The sequence below is a fragment of the Selaginella moellendorffii genome, unplaced genomic scaffold, assembly GCF_000143415.4.
Source record: "Selaginella moellendorffii unplaced genomic scaffold, v1.0 SELMOscaffold_7, whole genome shotgun sequence".
Lineage (NCBI taxonomy): Eukaryota > Viridiplantae > Streptophyta > Lycopodiopsida > Selaginellales > Selaginellaceae > Selaginella > Selaginella moellendorffii.
Window position 1 is genome coordinate 1,004,385 of NW_003314268.1, and position 17,813 is coordinate 1,022,197.

At 42.1% G+C, this 17,813-nt stretch overlaps 5 protein-coding genes and 1 non-coding gene across 8 annotated transcripts in view; 2 read left to right on the forward strand and 4 right to left on the reverse strand.

Moving 5' to 3' along the window:
- Positions 1 to 8,225: 8,225 nt before the first annotated feature.
- TRNAQ-UUG lies at positions 8,226 to 8,297 on the reverse strand. The gene has a single exon. It is a non-coding gene; the product is annotated as a tRNA-Gln (tRNA).
- Positions 8,298 to 8,603: 306 nt separating this feature from the next.
- LOC9652740 (S-norcoclaurine synthase 1) lies at positions 8,604 to 9,679 on the forward strand. Its single transcript, XM_002966129.2, has 3 exons — positions 8,604 to 8,962; positions 9,026 to 9,359; positions 9,428 to 9,679. Exons 1-3 carry the CDS (start codon positions 8,604 to 8,606, stop codon positions 9,677 to 9,679), a joined length of 945 nt encoding a protein of 314 aa, XP_002966175.1.
- Positions 9,680 to 9,722: 43 nt separating this feature from the next.
- Positions 9,723 to 12,387, reverse strand: LOC9652298. 3 transcript variants are annotated; one of them, XM_024670997.1, is made up of 9 exons: positions 12,188 to 12,387; positions 11,957 to 12,080; positions 11,754 to 11,877; positions 11,635 to 11,690; positions 10,660 to 11,580; positions 10,473 to 10,604; positions 10,159 to 10,425; positions 10,038 to 10,094; positions 9,723 to 9,970 (listed from the first exon to the last, which is right to left on the reverse strand). In XM_024670997.1, the coding sequence occupies exons 2-9, from the start codon at positions 12,029 to 12,031 to the stop codon at positions 9,809 to 9,811; spliced, it is 1,794 nt and encodes a 597-aa protein (XP_024526765.1). In that variant the 5' UTR covers positions 12,032 to 12,080; positions 12,188 to 12,387; the 3' UTR covers positions 9,723 to 9,808. The 3 variants fall into 3 exon arrangements, with proteins under 3 accessions (XP_024526765.1, XP_024526766.1, XP_002966506.2); XM_024670998.1 differs by having other exon boundaries at positions 10,660 to 11,282; positions 11,337 to 11,580; positions 11,957 to 12,387; XM_002966460.2 differs by having other exon boundaries at positions 11,957 to 12,387.
- Positions 12,388 to 12,435: 48 nt separating this feature from the next.
- LOC9652741 (probable polygalacturonase At1g80170) lies at positions 12,436 to 14,734 on the reverse strand. The gene is made up of 9 exons (XM_002966461.2): positions 14,285 to 14,734; positions 14,070 to 14,198; positions 13,845 to 14,012; positions 13,755 to 13,775; positions 13,489 to 13,696; positions 13,345 to 13,426; positions 13,169 to 13,277; positions 12,988 to 13,104; positions 12,436 to 12,893 (listed from the first exon to the last, which is right to left on the reverse strand). Exons 1-9 carry the CDS (start codon positions 14,471 to 14,473, stop codon positions 12,627 to 12,629), a joined length of 1,290 nt encoding a protein of 429 aa, XP_002966507.2. The 5' UTR covers positions 14,474 to 14,734; the 3' UTR covers positions 12,436 to 12,626.
- Positions 14,663 to 16,770, reverse strand: LOC9652742 (4-coumarate--CoA ligase-like 7). Its single transcript, XM_024671209.1, has 6 exons — positions 15,985 to 16,770; positions 15,754 to 15,898; positions 15,480 to 15,648; positions 15,015 to 15,328; positions 14,849 to 14,925; positions 14,663 to 14,716 (listed from the first exon to the last, which is right to left on the reverse strand). The coding sequence occupies exons 1-6, from the start codon at positions 16,768 to 16,770 to the stop codon at positions 14,663 to 14,665; spliced, it is 1,545 nt and encodes a 514-aa protein (XP_024526977.1).
- Positions 16,746 to 17,813, forward strand: part of LOC112345071 (26S proteasome non-ATPase regulatory subunit 14 homolog) — a 2,216-nt gene continuing 1,148 nt past the window's right edge. The window contains exons 1-4 of the mRNA XM_024670999.1: positions 16,746 to 17,093; positions 17,307 to 17,484; positions 17,540 to 17,621; positions 17,699 to 17,813. The exon at positions 17,699 to 17,813 is cut by the window's right edge and continues 287 nt beyond it. Coding sequence (XP_024526767.1) covers positions 16,841 to 17,093; positions 17,307 to 17,484; positions 17,540 to 17,621; positions 17,699 to 17,813 — 628 coding nt within the window. The 5' untranslated portion in view covers positions 16,746 to 16,840. The remainder of the gene's footprint in view (positions 17,094 to 17,306; positions 17,485 to 17,539; positions 17,622 to 17,698) is intronic.

The following is a 17,813-nucleotide window of genomic DNA, read 5'->3' on the forward strand; positions in this document are numbered from 1 at the left end:
AAACTCCTAAAAAGCTTTAAGAATGAATACAAAAGATTAACAAACGAGTTTCTAGAAAGAGATAAGTTTAAGATTAAGTTTGAGTTTGAGTTCAAGGGGTGAAAGCTTAAAGCAATTGTCTCTTAGACCTTAAGGGGTTTGGTAAGTCCTTACTATAAGCCATAAATTTTCCTTTCTAATTTGTCATTTTATTTTATCTATTTAACCATTTTTGCCTTGACCTTAGTTAAGTTCCTTTGCAAAGATTCCCATCATCGTACTAATTCCAGTTTAGTCTTATTTAGGTTCAGCTACTTACTATATGAACAACAGAGTGTTAGCTAACCTTTTACAAATTCTCAAATTCTTTTTTGATCCCCTTCCCCAAGTTAGATTGAGCTTAAGATTCAATTACACTCCTTATAAGTAACCAAGCAAGCAACCAAACACACCAAGTGTATAGATTCTTAACATCTTATGGTATGCAATACTTGTTTATAAGACTTTCTAAATCCCAAGCTTTGGGTGCATCTCTTAGTTCAAGACACCGAGGGGAAACACTTGGCCTAATGGCCCAATATAGGTACCTCAACTCCCTACTTGGGAAGGCCAAAGTGTAGGGAAAGCCCCTACACTCCACTTGAGTCAAGAGTACTAAAGTTATTAACCTTTAGTTTCAACCTTAACTTTGTTTGAAAGCACTATTAGAGAGTTCTTTAAAGATTAAGTTCTTAGCCTCTCTTTCCCTATTTTACTTTTGAAACCCCTTGGGGGACAATTGTTTTAAGCTTTCACCCCACAACTTATATTAGTACTTTGATTTGGTCTCAGACCTGATCTTAGATTTTAGACTCAATCTCAGTCTTAGACTCAATTTTAAATTTGATCTCAAATTCTTTATTGTTTTGATCATGATTTTGGGGGATCCTCTAGCCTATGACACTTTAGTAAATTAGTTCTTTACACTTTTGGGATAGTAAAGAGAGGATTTCAAAGGAACTAGTGTGGCCAAAAAAGGCTTGTGTGACTAAAGAAAGCTATGCTTACGTGGTGGGTGATGATATAAACATTAGGGAATCCAAAGTTAAAGTGAACATGGATGAATAAGTGGGGTGACTTGGTAAAGTATTCAAGAGCTAGCTATAACTTCCAAAAGATCAAATAATTTAATCCAAGTGTAAATAACATTACTTACTTAGATACCTTGTATGGCTTCATTTTAACCACATATCTAAGGCACCCTAGTGGCAAAAAGTGGGGAAAGTATCCACAAAGCTCACAATAAACTGTGGTGTTTCAAAACATCACCCCAAAGTTTTTAATGATGAAAAAAAAGAGGGGCCCTCTTACTTACTAACTAAAGGTATAATTATGTGATAAAGAAATTTTAGAGGCTAGTGGGATGGGCTTTTAGGCCTTAACCTAGTGGTAATATTGCCAAGCACTACTATGGATGGAGAGGGATTTGGTGGAGATTAAAAAAAGGATATTAAAGGATATGTGTTAATGCATTTTAAAAATGTTAAGATGTGGTAATAAAATTACCATTCATGGACAGATGGCCTAGTCTTAGAGAGATAGGACCATGGTACATATGGTCTTTGACTACTAATGAGATCATGAGAATGGATATATCTTTAATATAAAAGGTTAGTAAGTCAATGGTATCTAAAATGGGATTAAACATATAGAACACTTCAACAAAGTGTGAAGTCAATATGGCTTTGAGATCATATCTAAGGGGTTAGTAAAACGTAGGATGAGGATCTATGGAGGTTGGGAATGAGATTTCTTTAATTGGTTTAAAGTGTGGTTAAAGAACTAAAGTATATTGAAAAATTTAGTCACTTAAAATTTTTTAGGTAATTTTCCTTTAATTGTTTTGCATAGCAAATTGGAGATCAAAACAACTCAAGCCACTGATCCATTTGTTCAAAAAGTGTAACGATTGATCTTTTTCAATATTTTCTACACTAATATCGTGATTATCAATTTCTTCAATTTTGGAATAAATTTCTTCATCAACATGCTTAACTATATATACCTAATAGAAATATATGGTTGTATATTATTCAAGCATACAATGACACTTTTGCAATATATTGCTTTAGCATTCTCAAAATATTAGAATTAGTCTAACAATAAACCTTATATGCATAAGTATGTTGACAATTTTGGACATATCTACAATATATTAAGTGGACTAAGATGCCTTGACATCCTTTATTTAGTTATTTCTAATCAGTTCCTTTTACTTTAGAATTTTGGAAATCTATATCTATGAATTTCTTTATCAATCTTTTACCTTCTAAAGGATTTGACAACAATTTTGTTATGCATCTTCATAAATTGCTAGATAATATTGTTAGTAATTAAGGGCTTGAGTTTATTTTCAACTTTTAGGATTTTTTAATGTAAAAATTAAAGTATCAACTTCTCAGACTAATGGGCAATCAAAGTGTATTATTTAAATTCTTTGAGCAATATCTTCAATATTTTATTTCCTAATAATAGAATGATTGAGTTTAACTCTTTTCTTATATTGAGTTTCCTTATAATAATTCTTAACACTTTTTGTCCCTTCTTTGTTAACTATAATATTTGTCATCCTTGTTGATCATTATTCATTTCTTCCAACACATAATTTTATATATAATTTAATTGCTAATCAATATTTATTTTTGGATTAAATAATTAAATTTTACCCCCAACTTTGGCTAGTTCCTAATGTGATTAGCATAAATTTAGTGAATAAAAGAAATCCTCAAACCTTAGAAATGAAGTATAAGATGATGTGCTTAAAATTAACCAAGAAGAAATATATAGTGTAATAAGACATTCATAATTTAAAATTTCTCTTACAACTATATCTTTTTATCTTAAATTTTTGTAGGGTGCAATTCAAGCTCTTGTATGTCCCAGAAATAAAGATCCGTTGAAAAAATTGGAGGCCATAGGAAAAATCTATTGAAGAAAAGTTTATAAATTATAAAAATATTTATAATTTATTTACAGAAGATTAATTTTGATAAATATCAACCATAAATAATATAATATGCTAAAATACCTAAGAAAGTTATAGATATATTCATTCTAAAATAAACAATTTAGTGATAGTCCACCGTTAGCTAGGCTATATTTCTTTGAATCTAAAATTTAACATTTGGATCCATCTTAAGAAGCATACAATATATAAAATATATACGCCTATAAGGGATGAAAAATTTACCAAAAGTTTGATGTTGAAAAATATATGTACAATTGAAATTTGGAATTTGGTTGATTGTGATATTGTAAACCTTCTTATTTACAGTATTAATTTTATAACTAAGAATTGTATACTTATAATGACAATATTGCTACTTAATGTTGACACTCTTAACTTTTGTCTTCAATTGTAATGCTTTTGAGTATGTTGCTTTTGATTCTTTTGACCAAATATTTGCAATCTTCACACTTTTGTTATTTTTTATTTTTGAAATTTCTTGAGAAAAATTCTAAATTTGAGTTTGTGGTTAATGTTCTTTTCAAATTTAAAACCTACTTCAACCAAAGTTTGAAGTTCCAAATTTTTCAGGTTCACCCCTTCTTTAACTAACTAAGTAGGTGGTATATATTTTGGTTTTTGGATAATCTATTCTATAACAAATTATGTGTGTGGAAATTTTATTGGATAAAACCATATGAACTAATCATAGTGTTCTGGAGGATCATTATATTATTGTCATCCCCAAAAACAAGGGGATAAAGTGCATAAAGTTCCTATGGTAATGTACTTATTATATAATTTTTCTCTAATCCAAGCAAAACACTTGACTATAAATCCTACTTCAAGTTGACATATAACCCACTCAATCTTATAAATTTTTTGTTCTTTGACTTTTACTCAAACATGTTAGTGCTTCAAATACATACTACTATGTAAACACTTCTTAAATCCTAAGTAGGGTGACTTTGAGCCTAGAGTGCTACAACTTCATCCATGTTTTGGCCCTTCATCCATATAATCTCTAGCATATTAAATATTAGTAATTCTTTCATCTCGTCCACAATTTGGATATGAAGTGTAAAATCACTCACTCATCTTCAAAGGATGTTGTCACCCCTTATCACTATGTCAATTTTTTTTATTCATGTCTCTCACACAAGTGATTATCCTTGAAAGAAATAGGAGAAAATATCCTAATGAACAGCTTTCTAAAAGAAATGGAGCAACTCAAAACTCAACTTGAAGAAATTTTTAGAGGCTTTTGAGGGCTTTTTCAAATTTTGTAAAACTAAGCTAGCTATCATCTTTCCTTGAGTTAACCACTCTACATTGTCCTAATAAGCAAGTAATGGCCTTTAAGATGAGTTCCATCCACCAACAATGGCTGGCAATTGTTTAAAAACAACTAAATGTTCCATAAGCTTTTATTTGGAAGGAAACAAATCCTCAAAAGTTTCAGATTGAATTCATTCTTACAGCCTAATCCCAATTACAATATATAATTTTGTATACGCTCACTCTATGATGCAATGGTTTTGTTCATATAACTAGAGATCAATAAGCTGCTTTAGATTAAATGGAAACATAATTGTTTTGTTCCCACTTAATATAGAAGAGGCTATGAGACGGTTTGCAGACTCTGTTGGATGATAAGCATCCCAATAGAAGTATTGGTTTCTCGTAGAACAAACTGATCCTAATGGTAAACAAGCAAATAATCTCAAGGGTGATACTCCACAACAAGCATCACGGCCATTCACAAATCCTGTCATACAAATTACAATGAGCAAATGATGAATTTGTGTTAAGCTTACCATATTTTGAAGGTTGTTTGTTGCATCGTAAAATAGATCATATGTAGTTCCAAACACCATCTTCGCTCCATTCATGTCTCGATTCATCCCTGAAACCATATCCTTGAGTGCTCTGTCAAAATTCACGGCCAAAGTGTTGGCTTCTTCATGGCAAGCCTTGCCATTTGCTCCCAAAATATTGCAATGGAATGCAACCAAGTGGTCCAAGAGCAAAAACCACTATTTTGCGAGCTCCTAGTTGATAGGCTCTCTGTTGAGAATCAAAATTACACCGTGTAAATCACCGTGTTGAATCAAAATCAAATCAAATGAAATGAGTTATTGAGCAAGAAAAGCAATCACTTACATTCAAGTAGCCTTTGTATGCAGAGATTACTTCATCTTGAAATTCTTGCGGAGATTTGCTCCTGGTGCTGTTCATGTAATTCAAGTAATTGTTGGATCCAAGAGCAAACAAAAATATTGACCGTGACAAAAGATCAAATGCGGGGTCCTCGCCTCCCACAAGCAAAACGATCTCAGACCTAGTGTTGACGAAATTCTGGATCTGCTGGATCTGGTCAAAGGTCCAAGGATGGATGGTCAACACGCTTCAAAAGCCCAAACTAAACACTTTACATTCTGGAGGAAGTTCACGGAGGAATCATTGAGGATTCGAGCGCCGCCTGATGCGTAGCTTACTCCTTTGAGGATCACACTGCCTTTTGTGTTGGGATCGTGATAAGCAGGGACTAGAGGAAGCCCAAGTTCTTGAGCTGGTGGAAACAAAACAAACTCAGAAAATGTGTAGATCAATTTGCCTTGCTTACCAATGAGATCCACGACTGTGAATCCATTGCAAAACCTTCCTGTCGCCTTCCCTCCTGGGAAATCGATTCCATTTGGCCGAAATGCTGGTGACGAGGAACTTGTTGTTTCCGGGATCTGTCAAAGAGTCACCAAAGACGAAGAATGCAGGAACTTGGGCACGCCCAGATCTAAGAACCAAAAAAAAACTCAAAATCGAAGCTGCTAGAGGAAGAAGACGCATCATCACTCTTCTCTTAGTCAAGGTAAAGTGGCGATCTATTCGTTTCTTATTCTCACACGCAGTCAGTCAAAGTCCATTTTATGGTCAATTTGGTAGAGCTCGGCAATCCCCCTCATAGTAACACAAGGGAAGAAAATAAAAGCAAGGATGGACCAAGAGCTGCCAATCTTGGCTCCTTCCAACACTTCATGGAGGACACCATCAACTGCTTTACCAGATGACAAAGTACGTTGAGCGTAGTCTGTCTTATAGTCTCCGCAGCCTCTCTGTGAATCCGAAACCCCCAGCTTCAGCTAGATCACCTTCTCGCCATCTTGCTGCCATCTGACACTGGTTTACTTTGCTCCTCGCTGAAGCTGTACATTATACCGCAACAGTGCTAATCCCCTGGAGCAAACAAAAGAATTAAAAATGGCTGGGAATAGAAACATGTCTGATTTTTTTATTTGCTTCAATCGCTTTTTGTGTTTGCTCAATCACTAATCTACAAGAGCCCTACCACGTCATCAATTGAGCGTTCGGATTAGATCAGACAAGTCCAACTTATAGTCTTTGGACACCAGCCTCCTTCCAGTTTCTGTGGAGAGCTTTGATCCGAGTTCGCAAGCTGCATCCTGGCCAGTCATCTTCGAGTTTCCTTGCTGCAATCTCGTCTTGATCCCTTCCTAAGCTGCATCCTGGCTGTGATGGTCGCTAGGCTCATCATCTCTTCTTGAGTTTCACTCAGAGCTGCTCAACTGGCCAGGGATGTTGCTTGCAGTGGCATACATCACAACTTGCGTACTCTGATTGAAGACAAAGCTCTCCAGCAAAGAGCAGTGATTCTTGAGCAGTTCCTTATTTAAGTTTGGCATAATAAACTAGATATATCTAGAATATTCTTGAATATTTTAAAATATTCTACCATTTAACAGTTGTTATTCATTTAGGTTAATCCAGTATTTATAATTTACAAACATATTTATAGTTTATAAACTTTCTAAAACACTTTCTAGTATATTCTTTTTTATTCTACCATCTATTTCTTTGCAATGTCTGAACCTATTTAATAATAAATTGCTACGCATTGAATATAGCAACACTTGGTTTGCTTATTAGTAGTTTTATTATTACTTATTAATCTAATTGATCAAATAAAGTATATAATTATAAGTTTAAGAAAGTTTATAAATTATAAATACAAGATTAATCTAAATAAATAATAACTGTTAGATGGTAGAATATCCTAGAATACCCAAGCATATTCTAAGTATATTTACTACCAACAACCAAAAATATTGCCAACAGTTTTCTTTGTTTTGTCTTTAAGATGCTTGATCTTCCTGCTCAAACTTCGCTACTTTGATCTGGATCCACCAATACAGGGAGCCAAGGGAGCCATTACCGTTGACAAGAATATTTTAAGAATATTCTAGCACACTAAGAATGTTTAAGTTTTAGATCAAGAACAGAAGAACTTGAATAGTGATCTTTGATTTTTTAGTTTCATTCATTTCATTTTATTTGCAAGATACAGAAAAGCGACAGCCTTTGAAGACTTGCATGTTAATATGCCTTAAATTTCTGGTCTTCTGCTGCCTCTCCCGGTGCTTCCATGGCTGGGCCGTACTCAATGGATTTGGTGATGGCGGTGGTGCAGTCAGGCACTCGGCAGGCATCGCACTGCAAAGAGAGATCACGTTAGAGCAAGAATTCAGGAGCTAATATATGCACCTCCAGTTGTTCCATATGTTATAGAGCCATTTGACTGCAGAAAGAAAGAAGACTCACTCACTTTTGAGACAAATATTAAGCACTGAGTTAACGCCTACTGAAGACTGTCAAGCCAAAGTTATGGTTCATAAGCGGATCAAAAGGCCTTAGTGCTCCCATTGTATGGAAACAGACTTGACACGAACGAAAGCTTCAAATCGTGAACGCGTTTTTAATGAAAAAAAAAAAAAAAAAAACGAAGAGAGAACTTTGTTTGATCAGCATGGCAACTTCCATCGCAAAGTCAAACTTGCAAACCTATCTTTCACGCAAGCCTCGGATGCTTGCAGAGATTTTATAGGATCCAAGAACAGCCGAGGATCTAATAGTAACAAAACCGCTGTGAAACAAATTCCGGGATTTGTCTAGCTCTCCATTAGCAATGGCAAGCTCCGCCTGCCAAAACCAAAGAAAGATACAAGAATAACTGCATTGGAACCTTTGGTATGGTCCCATCACGCTTTTCCAAATCCAAACTACATGAGAAAGTAACATAATGTTTTGATATGAGTATGGTAGTCGTCGCGTGATCACTTATCGCGGCCACTGCCGATCCATATATCCAGAGCTTCCTTCACATTTGCAAGTTTCTATAATAAGGGTAGAAAGAAATTGGATGGTCATCGTAGTCTCTTTCCTGTTCGAAGAACGGTTTAAATTAAGGTCCCACCGAGATTCGAACTCGGGCTCTTGGATTCAAAGTCCAATGTCGTAACCACTAGACTATGGGACCATTTCTGTTGAGTTAATCGATCGTTACTATGGCTTTAAAAAATATTTACAAACCAAAACCATCGACAAAGTTGAAGGGAAAATTAAAAAAATTCCGCGACCGTGGTCTGGTCAACGGCACCCACGCGCGATCAGCCCCATGGATGAACATCCGTTTCCGCTAATTACGTTTGAAAAGATGGCGTAGGACAAAAGAGAGGAATATTCATTAAATTGGACTTCTCATACTTGGCATATAGCATTGAGCATCTTGACGGTGTTTACAAAACCAGCGATCTCCTGCTAATGCATAAGTGATTTTATAGCTATGGCAGAAGATTTTAGCATTCCTCTCATTGATCTCGCTCCTTTGCACCAGGCGGGAAACGCTCCCAGAGTCGAAGTTCTAGAGAAAATCTCCAAGGCCTGCGAGGAATGGGGATTCTTCCAGGTGATCAACCATGGCCTGGATTTGAAGCTCTTGAGCAAGGTGCTGCACAATTGCAAGGAGTTCTTCTCTCTTCCAGAAGAAGAGAAAACCAAGATGGAAACCAGCCATCCACCCGTGGGATATGTAAACAAGAGCGGTGTTGGTGGAATGGTTGATAGAAAAGAGCATTTCTTTGCGCACGTAAGTGACAATCCAGCGTCCAATAACGTTTGGCCTGAGAATCCATCGACTTTCAGGTATGAGAACGTTTTAGGAAGTTGATCTATTGATTTGCATGTTTTCGGTTTCTCTCCTTGAAGGCCAACAGCCGAGAACTTGATTCTGGAAGCACGGAAAACTGCAAGTTTTCTCGTGCAGATCATGAGCGAGAGCCTTGGCCTTCCCAACGAGCAACGTCTGGAGATGTACAAAGCCGGCGATGCTCTGATCATGCTGAAGTACCCAGCATGTCCAGAGGGATACGAAGGCCCGGTTCTTGCCAAGCACCGAGATGGAGATATTCTCACCATCGTCGCCCAGCTCAACAATGCCCAAGGCCTCGAAGTTTTACACGAGAAAGACCAGCAAGAGATCTGGGTTCCTGTAAAACCAGTGGAAAATGCCCTGGTTATCAACGTTGGTGATGTTCTCCAGGTAAAATCTTTGATTATTTCTATCGTTTGATCTAAGCTAATGTTTTTCTTTTCTATGGTGTTTGTAAGGTGTGGAGCAATGGGCGATACAAGAGTGTTTTGCATAGAGTGTCCGGCTCACAAATGGATCGCTACTCCTTTGCTTACTTCCATATGCCAGTGCCAACCACGCAAATCTCCCCTCTAGACGCTTTCACCGCGCACGAAATACCAAAGTACAGACCTTTCATGCATGGTGAATACCTCCAATTACGCTACGAAAACAAAAAGCTCGACTCCAAGAATGCCAAGGAAATCACAATAGATTACTATGCAATGTAAATCAAACAAAAAAAAAAAAAAACCATCTTTTCCTACAAAGATGTCAAGGCGAAAAAAAGCTCTTTTTTTTCCTTTTTAACATTTTTACAGCAGCTCCACCCTCGTTATTACAAGCCTTCGTCCTGGGAATCAAATCTTTCGCTGGACCATTCGCCGGCTTCGCGTCGATCGTATCACTGGGAGCTTCAAAGTTTGGCCCGGCTGTGCCGCCAATTCTCGCACCCGAGCTAAAATGTGAGCGGGAATCGACACCGAGAAATGTTTTCTCCGCTTCTCACCTTGCTCGGACACCTGTGAGAAGAAAAAAAAGAGAGAAGACATTTATGTACCACTATAGCTTGTGAAAGATATCACATACCTGACGCGAAGAATGTGAATGTACTCGACTGGCTCGTAATAAGTTTCGCCACTTGTCCTGCATTAGTTCGATCAGGAAACTCTCAACCATCTAAACTAGAGAATTTGGGATGGTTTTCTACCTTCAAGTCAACTGGAGTTCGATAAGCGATGGCAGAGAACGCAAGTCTCTTGATGTCGGCCCACTTTCCAGTGCCACAGCGAGAAACTCCGTCCACCAAAGCCATTACTTCCCGCAGCGTCCAGGGTCTATGGTGCTTCCTACGCGATCCCGACTTTCGATCTGTATCCTGGTCCTCAGTGTCAGATGGCTGCAATTCGTCTGACACAGAAGGAAGCATGCACGAGACTTGATCCGCGGACTCGTCATTAGGCTCGTAGTTTTCGTCCTGCGAGACAGTGTTGAGTTGAAACAGAACTAATGAGAAAAACTTACATTGTCCTGGCCGGGAGCAGATGGAAGCTTGAACTTGATTTTCCTGATGCTAGTGTTCGCGTCGCGTTTAGCCGCCCTTGCATTTCGAGCCATTTTTACAAGCTGCGCTGCTCGTCGCTCGGCCTTCAGCTCCTACAACAACAAAACGTGAGCCGGAGAAGCACGCAAAAGTTACCAGAACACTTACACCCATGCGATTGCGACTCCGGGCACCAAAGGAACCGTCCGGTGACATCGAGTCGAGCTCTCTGCCATTCAGATCAAAGCACTCGTCCAGGTCGTCGCCATCAACATCTGGATCATCGGGATCACCATCTTCACCGTCTGACTTCCAAAAGTCCACTTGCAGCTGCTGTTGTTGATCCTCGGGACTGCTCATCGATGGAACAAATGACGCAACATCATCAGCTTCTTCTTCCACATATCTCCTGTTTGGCTTCCGGTGCCTCTTTCCTTCCAAACTCTGGACTTCGTTGAGATGGGACTGCCCGTCGCTAGGCCTGCTCACCACTGTGGTTGTCGAGGCGTCTAAGGAAATGGTTGGCGAGGTACCTAATACCACCGGCTTGACGTCCTCCTCCTGCTTTTCCATGCCAAAAGGCTGCTCCGCGGAAGTCTCGCCTTCAAGGCGTTCTTTCAACAAATTTTCCTGTGCCTGTGCAGCCACCACCACTGCCTGTGCCGAGCTCTCGTTCATAGAATTCAGGCCTTTGGTGATTTTCTGCTTCAGCCAGTGCTTGTCTTTAGCCGAAGTCACCCGACCAAACGTGTTCCTGTAAGTGTCTTGCAGTGCCCTGATAGAAAGGTTGTCTAGAAAAAGCTTGGGTGGAGTATAAGAAGCATCGAATTGAGGAGTAATAGTACCGGGTGTAGAGCTGCTGCAGATAGGCTCTTCTTCCATCAGTTTCAATGGCTCAACCTTGACTTGGGCCACCATTTGCTCAGAAGGAGGAAGCTCGCCGGTGCAGTCGAAGGCGTTTATGTTGAAGTATTTTGGATTAGGCCGACGCCGTCTCTTGTACGTGAACTTCGCACCATTATAGCCGGAACTCTCTAAAGCTCTTTGATCTTCCTCCGTCTTGACTTTCAAGAGCATAGTATCTACAACCTACAGTCAACCATCAGGTGGTGAAACGCGTGGTAAAGATAACGAGAGGCATACCTCTAGCTGCTTGAGCAATCTCAACTTCACGTCTTCCAAGTCTTCCTCCATGGGTCCTGGACGAAGCAATTCTTGAATAGGAAGACAAAGAAACAAAGACAAAGGTGAAAGGAACTTACGTGCATCGTCTTTCTCATCGTCTTGATCGGTATGATCGTCCTCAGAACTCTCGCCTTGAATCAGTGATTCAACTTCCATGAGATCCTCATCGGTAGTAGGAAACATCATCCCATTCTCGTCAATCTGTTTGAAAAAAAAAACAAGAAAACGAAGACTTATAACAAAAAAAAAAACAGAAGAAAAAACAAAGAAGAACTCTTACCCGGACAAGAGTGTACATGATGCGCTCGTCTTTCTCAAGAGGGATTTCCACCTCCTCATTCTTCACAGCCAGCATTTTTTTCCCGGCAGGAACAAAAAAGAAAGAAATAAATCCGCGCAGCGCTCTGCCAGCAAAAAGAATAGCCTAAGATCGATCCGGAGCTGCGAAGAATGCAGATCGGCACACCTAGAGCCCAGAAACCGAGCGATTCCTAAAGAAACCTATCCTGACCTGATCAAGCGCCGTCAAGATGCCGCGGGACGCCGCTCGAATCGCCCCTCCCCAGCTCGAAAATCACGCCTCGACCGCCATAGCCAGCGCCATCGCCATCGCCCCCACTTTTGTCCTCCTTCCTAATAAAGCCCCGCCTTTCGAAAGCTCAAAGATCGCCCTCCTCCGCCATAGCCAAAAGCTTTCAATGTGGAGGTGAGAAGGAAAAAAAAGAGAGAACGCCTCCACTACTGTAGCAACAAATGAGGTAAAAAAAAATCCCAATTACTCGATTCCTGAGGTAAATAGCGATTCGCGTGACGCGTCCGTACGGCCCACCAGGTGTACGGGCGGCGATTAAAAATAAACGGCCGCAAATACGACACGTGGGCTCATTTGCCTCTCTCTCTCTCTCTCTCTCTCTCTCTCTCGCTCTCGCTCGCTCGCTCGCTCGCTCCTTTCAAATGGAGGAAGACGCGCGTTCTTCTTCGTCTTCCTCGTCGCCAAAGCAGCCCTGGGGAGAATTCTCGCCCACCGCGATCCCCTGTGCGTTCTCGCAAAAGGAGCTCACGCTGCTCTTCGCTTTGACGCTGGTGAGATTCACGTCCATGAGCACGATCCCATGGCAGGAGACTGAATCGCTGCACGCGAATCTCACTGCCACCGCCGTGGACGACGTCCCTGTGATGTTTCGGTAGACAATTCCACTCACTTCCACTCCGGAGGTCTGTAAAAGAAGTTGGGAGTGAGAACCTCCAAAAGTTCTAGCTTTAGAACTAGAACTAGATCTAGAACTAGAAAACAGTAACAGCTTCTATCACCTGATTAAGACAGGGAACGGACGAGTCGCAGTAGTACTGATCGATGATAATGGGATTTGCGACGCCGATCATTCTCACGTTTTGGTACAGGACTCCATACACTTTGCCACGGCCTCCCTGTGATCACCATCGAAAGCTAAGCGATGAAAAAGATGGTGCTTGTGATTAAAGCGGGAGTTACCTGCCAGGACTTGATTCTTAAGCCGTTTGTTGTTCCATTTAAGACGGCCCCGTCTACTACAACAGCACGAACATTCCCAGCCGAGCCATCTTTTCCGAGGCTTCCAATGCTGCATCGAGAAAAAAACGAGTAAGAGAAGGGACAATGTTATACCAGCAGCAAGAACAGGTCGTTACCTTATTCCGTGACCAGGACCGCAGTAGACATTCTTGATGTGAATTCTCGAGCTTCCGGTTTGGATCGAAATGCAGTCATCACCTGGACTCTAGATGCTCAGTGAAAACAACTCTAGCTGGAAAAATACGCGAGAACTACTGAACCTGTGGCAATCACGCAATCTTGGATGAATCCGCTTTGCACGTCGTGGAGGTGGATGCCATCTGTGTTCGGGCTTTTCTGCGGTGCGCTGATGTTCAGCCCGATTGCCCGGATGTTTACTCCAGTGTCAAAAACCAGATGCATTTGCTGGCTGTTGACGAAATGTAGATTCCGGACGGTGGTACTATTGCAGCTTTTGATTGTAAGTGCCTGACCAGCAAAACCGTCAGTACTCGAGCATCCAGAAAAGAAAAGAAAAAGTTTTTACCTCCGGTGCGGGGTGGCAGGGCTGAAGACAACGACGAAGAGCCAGGTTAAATACGAGCAAGCTGAGAAAAACTAATGCAAAACTACTCACGTTGGAATGATTGCGTTTGCAAGACTGCTCCCACCACGATTCTCCTTGCCCGTCAATTGTTCCAGTTCCTTCCAAAGTGAAGCCATCCAGATGCTGAAACCGCAGCCACTGACGGCGATTTGTGCTGTTCCAGTCGAAAAATCCAGGGGCAACTAGAACACCATCCAGCTGAGAGATTAAAACGTTAGCTTCGAGAGAAACAATTGAGAAAATAACGTTCAGAACCTGCACTTTCATTCCCAAACCACAAGGACCCGGAAAAACGGTAGGCTGGAGCAAATAAGTCCCGTTTTCGGGTATGACCATCACCGAGTAGTTTGATTCGCAAGCGGCTGACCAGGCTGCCAAAAATGCCTACAGGAAGAGTGGATGAATTAGAAAAAGAAACGAGAAAATATAAAAGACAACTCGACTTACTGGCGAGCCTGGAGTTCTCTTACCTCAGAATCGTCCGAGACGCCATCAGAAAGTGCGCCATAATCCAGCACGTTGTAGAAGGTATAGTTGATTCTCCGCGGAGGATGAGGACGAGGACGCAAAATGTTCCACTGTTCTAGCTCTGCACATCTGCTCAATGTCCAAAACAGTATTATCATGAGCAAAGAAAGAGAAAGCCTGGCCATGCTCATGCTCGCAAACAGACTGTAATAGTTTCTCCTGTTTCAATCCAGGAACAAACGAGTCATCACAACAGCGACTCGAGTTTCACAATCACACAAATGCTCGCAACAAGACAAGCTACAAAATGGGGACGAGGAGACGAGCTATATGCATAATGGATGGAAGAGTATGGCTGAATGGATGGAGGAGGGTAGCAGTCAGTTCGAGCGGTCGATGGACGGCACGCAAAGCAATGCTGGGACGGCAAGAATCTGCACGTATGCATGAAACTCTTGTAAGAAGAGAAGAAATACTTACGCGGGTTTTGAGGGTCCACTTTAACAAACACCTGCGAGACGAAAGACTTTCAGAGCTCCAGCATCATAGAAATGAAACAAATGTACCTTGCGGACGAAGCATAGCTCGCTGCAATGCGATTCCAGCAAGCACATAGCATTCACATGAATCGTCAACTCCAAGGCTGTATGTGCACGTCAAGATCATAAACCCGCCACACAACTCTATTTTGCTTGCACTATATACACGCCTGTGATGATTACGAATTCATACCATCTCTTGGAACATTCTCAAGCCTTTCACTCGTGCACCACGCAAACACCTTCAAAGCCTGGAGCGAGAACGAGCGACGAGTTCTCTTCTCAAGAGCTTTCCCGTGGCAGACTTTGGTATGGCGTCCAGGAATCGCACTTGTCTGACTCTCTTGTAGGGAGCGACCTGTGCGAAGCAATCTTAGAAACGCATTCTGGTTTCTTGCCCAAACCTGTTTCGAAACAAAATCCACAACTTCCGCTTCGGAGAGAGTGGAATGAGGTACACGAACGACATAAGCAAGGGGGACCTCGCCTGCCTCTTCGTTTGGAAATCTGCAACAGCAATAAATACACCAGTTGAGTGAACAGCTACGTGTGCGTTACTTACGGAACAACAGTGCAGTCTTGGATCGCAGGATGACTCAAAAGCAATGCCTCCAGTTCAGCAGGCGCCACCTACACTCAAGATTTTTTAGTAGTTCACAACGCGTCATCGAGCGGAAATACCTGAAAGCCCTTGTACTTGATCAACTCTTTGAGCCTATCCATGGCAAACATGTTTCCATCCGTGTCAAGGAGGACAAGGTCCCCAGTATGCAGCCATCCATCCTTGTCAATGGTCTCGGAAGTTGCTTTGGGATTGTTAAGATATCCTACTCACAGCCAACCAGTGCTTGTTAGATCCAAAAGTTGGAAACGAGAAAGCGAGAAAGGAAACTCACCTTCCATGATGCAACGACCGCGTAGACACAGTTCACCTTGCGAACCAGGAGGGAGAGTTCGACCAGTGCCTACCTCCACAACTTTCGCTTCAAAACCCGGCATGATCTTCCCAGCCGAGCCGACCACAGTATCTTTGGAAGCTCCAAATCCCAGTCCCGTCGTCTCCGTCATGCCATAAGCCTGCCACCAAAGTTGTCGAAAGAACAAAACCAAAAACAAAAAAGAGCTGTAAGAACCATGAAAACGAGGAAAAACTCGAAGAATACCTGTGGAAATCGAGCCACCTGTGGATACAAGCGAAGAAAAGCCTCGTGAGTCTCTCTCCCGAGGGGCGCGGCACCACACACCACGCGCGAGAGAGAGCTCAGGTCATACCTCTTGCTCGAGCTATGGTGCTTGATAAACGCAATGATCATTGGAGGGACCGCGGTCATTTGCGTCACCTTGTAGCGCTCGATGGTCTCGAAGATCTCCAGGAGCTCAAACTTTGCGACCACCACCATCGTTGTTCCACTGTAGATCGTGGCCAGTACCCCATAGATCAGTCCAGCGATGTGAAAGAATGGAAGCATTCCGAGCGAGACCTCGTCCTCCGGCACTGGCTCCTTTCGAGCGGTGTAGAGCGTTTCCATGGCCGCGACCAAGTTTCCATGCGATAGAATCACTCCTTTGCTCACGCCAGTCGTCCCGGAGGAGTAGAGCAATGCCGCTGGACTGAGCTTCTTCTTCGCTGGCAAATCCATGGCGCTGGAATTCCCATCGTCCAGCAAATCCTCGTAGGAGACATGGCTGACAGGAAATCCTGGCTTACCGACGAGGAGCATCGGCAATCGCAGCTCCTGGATCTTGGAAGCCAAGCTCCCGGACGAGAAGACGAACCTGGCACGAGAATCCGCGACCTGGCGCTGGATGTCCTTGACAGTATTCTGCGGATTCGCCGTCGTCACAGTCGCGCCGAGCGCCAAGACGCCGAGGAAGAGCACCACGAACTCGATGCTGTTGCCCAGGACGATCAGCACGACATCGCCAGGGCAAATCCCGAGCGATACCATGCCTGAGGCGGCGGCGGCGACGCTGCGCCTCAGATCTCCGTGAGAGATCCTCTGGTTCGTTTTGGAATCGATGAATGCGATCTTGTGTGGGGAGACCGTGCCCCATAGAACTTGTAGAAGAGAGACTGCGTTACTGTCCGCCATAGCCGTGCTTGAAAGAATTAGGGTTCTTAGTTTTTGGATGGAGAGAATGGAGCGTCTACAGCGGATGTTTTCGGGGATGGGAGGAGGAGGCGCTGGCCCGCATCCCGACTCGCCGCTGGTCGATACGTCGGAGCAAGTCTACATCTCATCGCTCGCGCTTCTCAAGATGCTCAAGCACGGTAGGTCCTTGAAAACTTAGATTTCTTGCGGGATTTCGCTTGGATCTTTCCATACCTTGCTGCTCGAGCAAGATGGATTGTTTCTAAGCGCAGTGCTTTGCTCGTTCCATGATTTTGCCATGCCATGGTGCTCGATCCCATGCTCGTTTCTTAGTTCTTTATTCTTGTTTTTTCCTTTGGTTTGAAACTTAACCTTGCTACTTGGTTTTCCAGGACGAGCTGGTGTGCCAATGGAAGTTATGGGTCTCATGCTAGGTGATTTTGTGGATGAGTACACTGTCCGGGTCATCGATGTTTTCGCGATGCCGCAGAGTGGCACTGGTGTCAGCGTCGAGGCTGTAGATCCAGTTTTCCAGACCAAGATGATGGACATGCTCAAACAAACAGGAAGGTTCTTATCACATTTTTCTTTTCTCTTGTGGGATTAAGTGTGAAGTTTTTTGCAGATCGGAAATGGTTGTAGGATGGTATCATTCACATCCTGGATTCGGGTGCTGGCTTTCTGGAGTTGATATCAATACTCAACAGGCAAGTAGAAAAAAGTCTAGTCTTTGTTTCACTTTGGATGGAGTTCACAGATATGTTTTGGAACTTGACTTGTGCAGAGCTTTGAAGCATTGAATCAAAGAGCTGTGGCGGTTGTCGTGGATCCAATCCAGAGTGTGAAAGGGAAAGTTGTGATTGATGCCTTCAGGCTTATCAATCCACAGACGATGATGT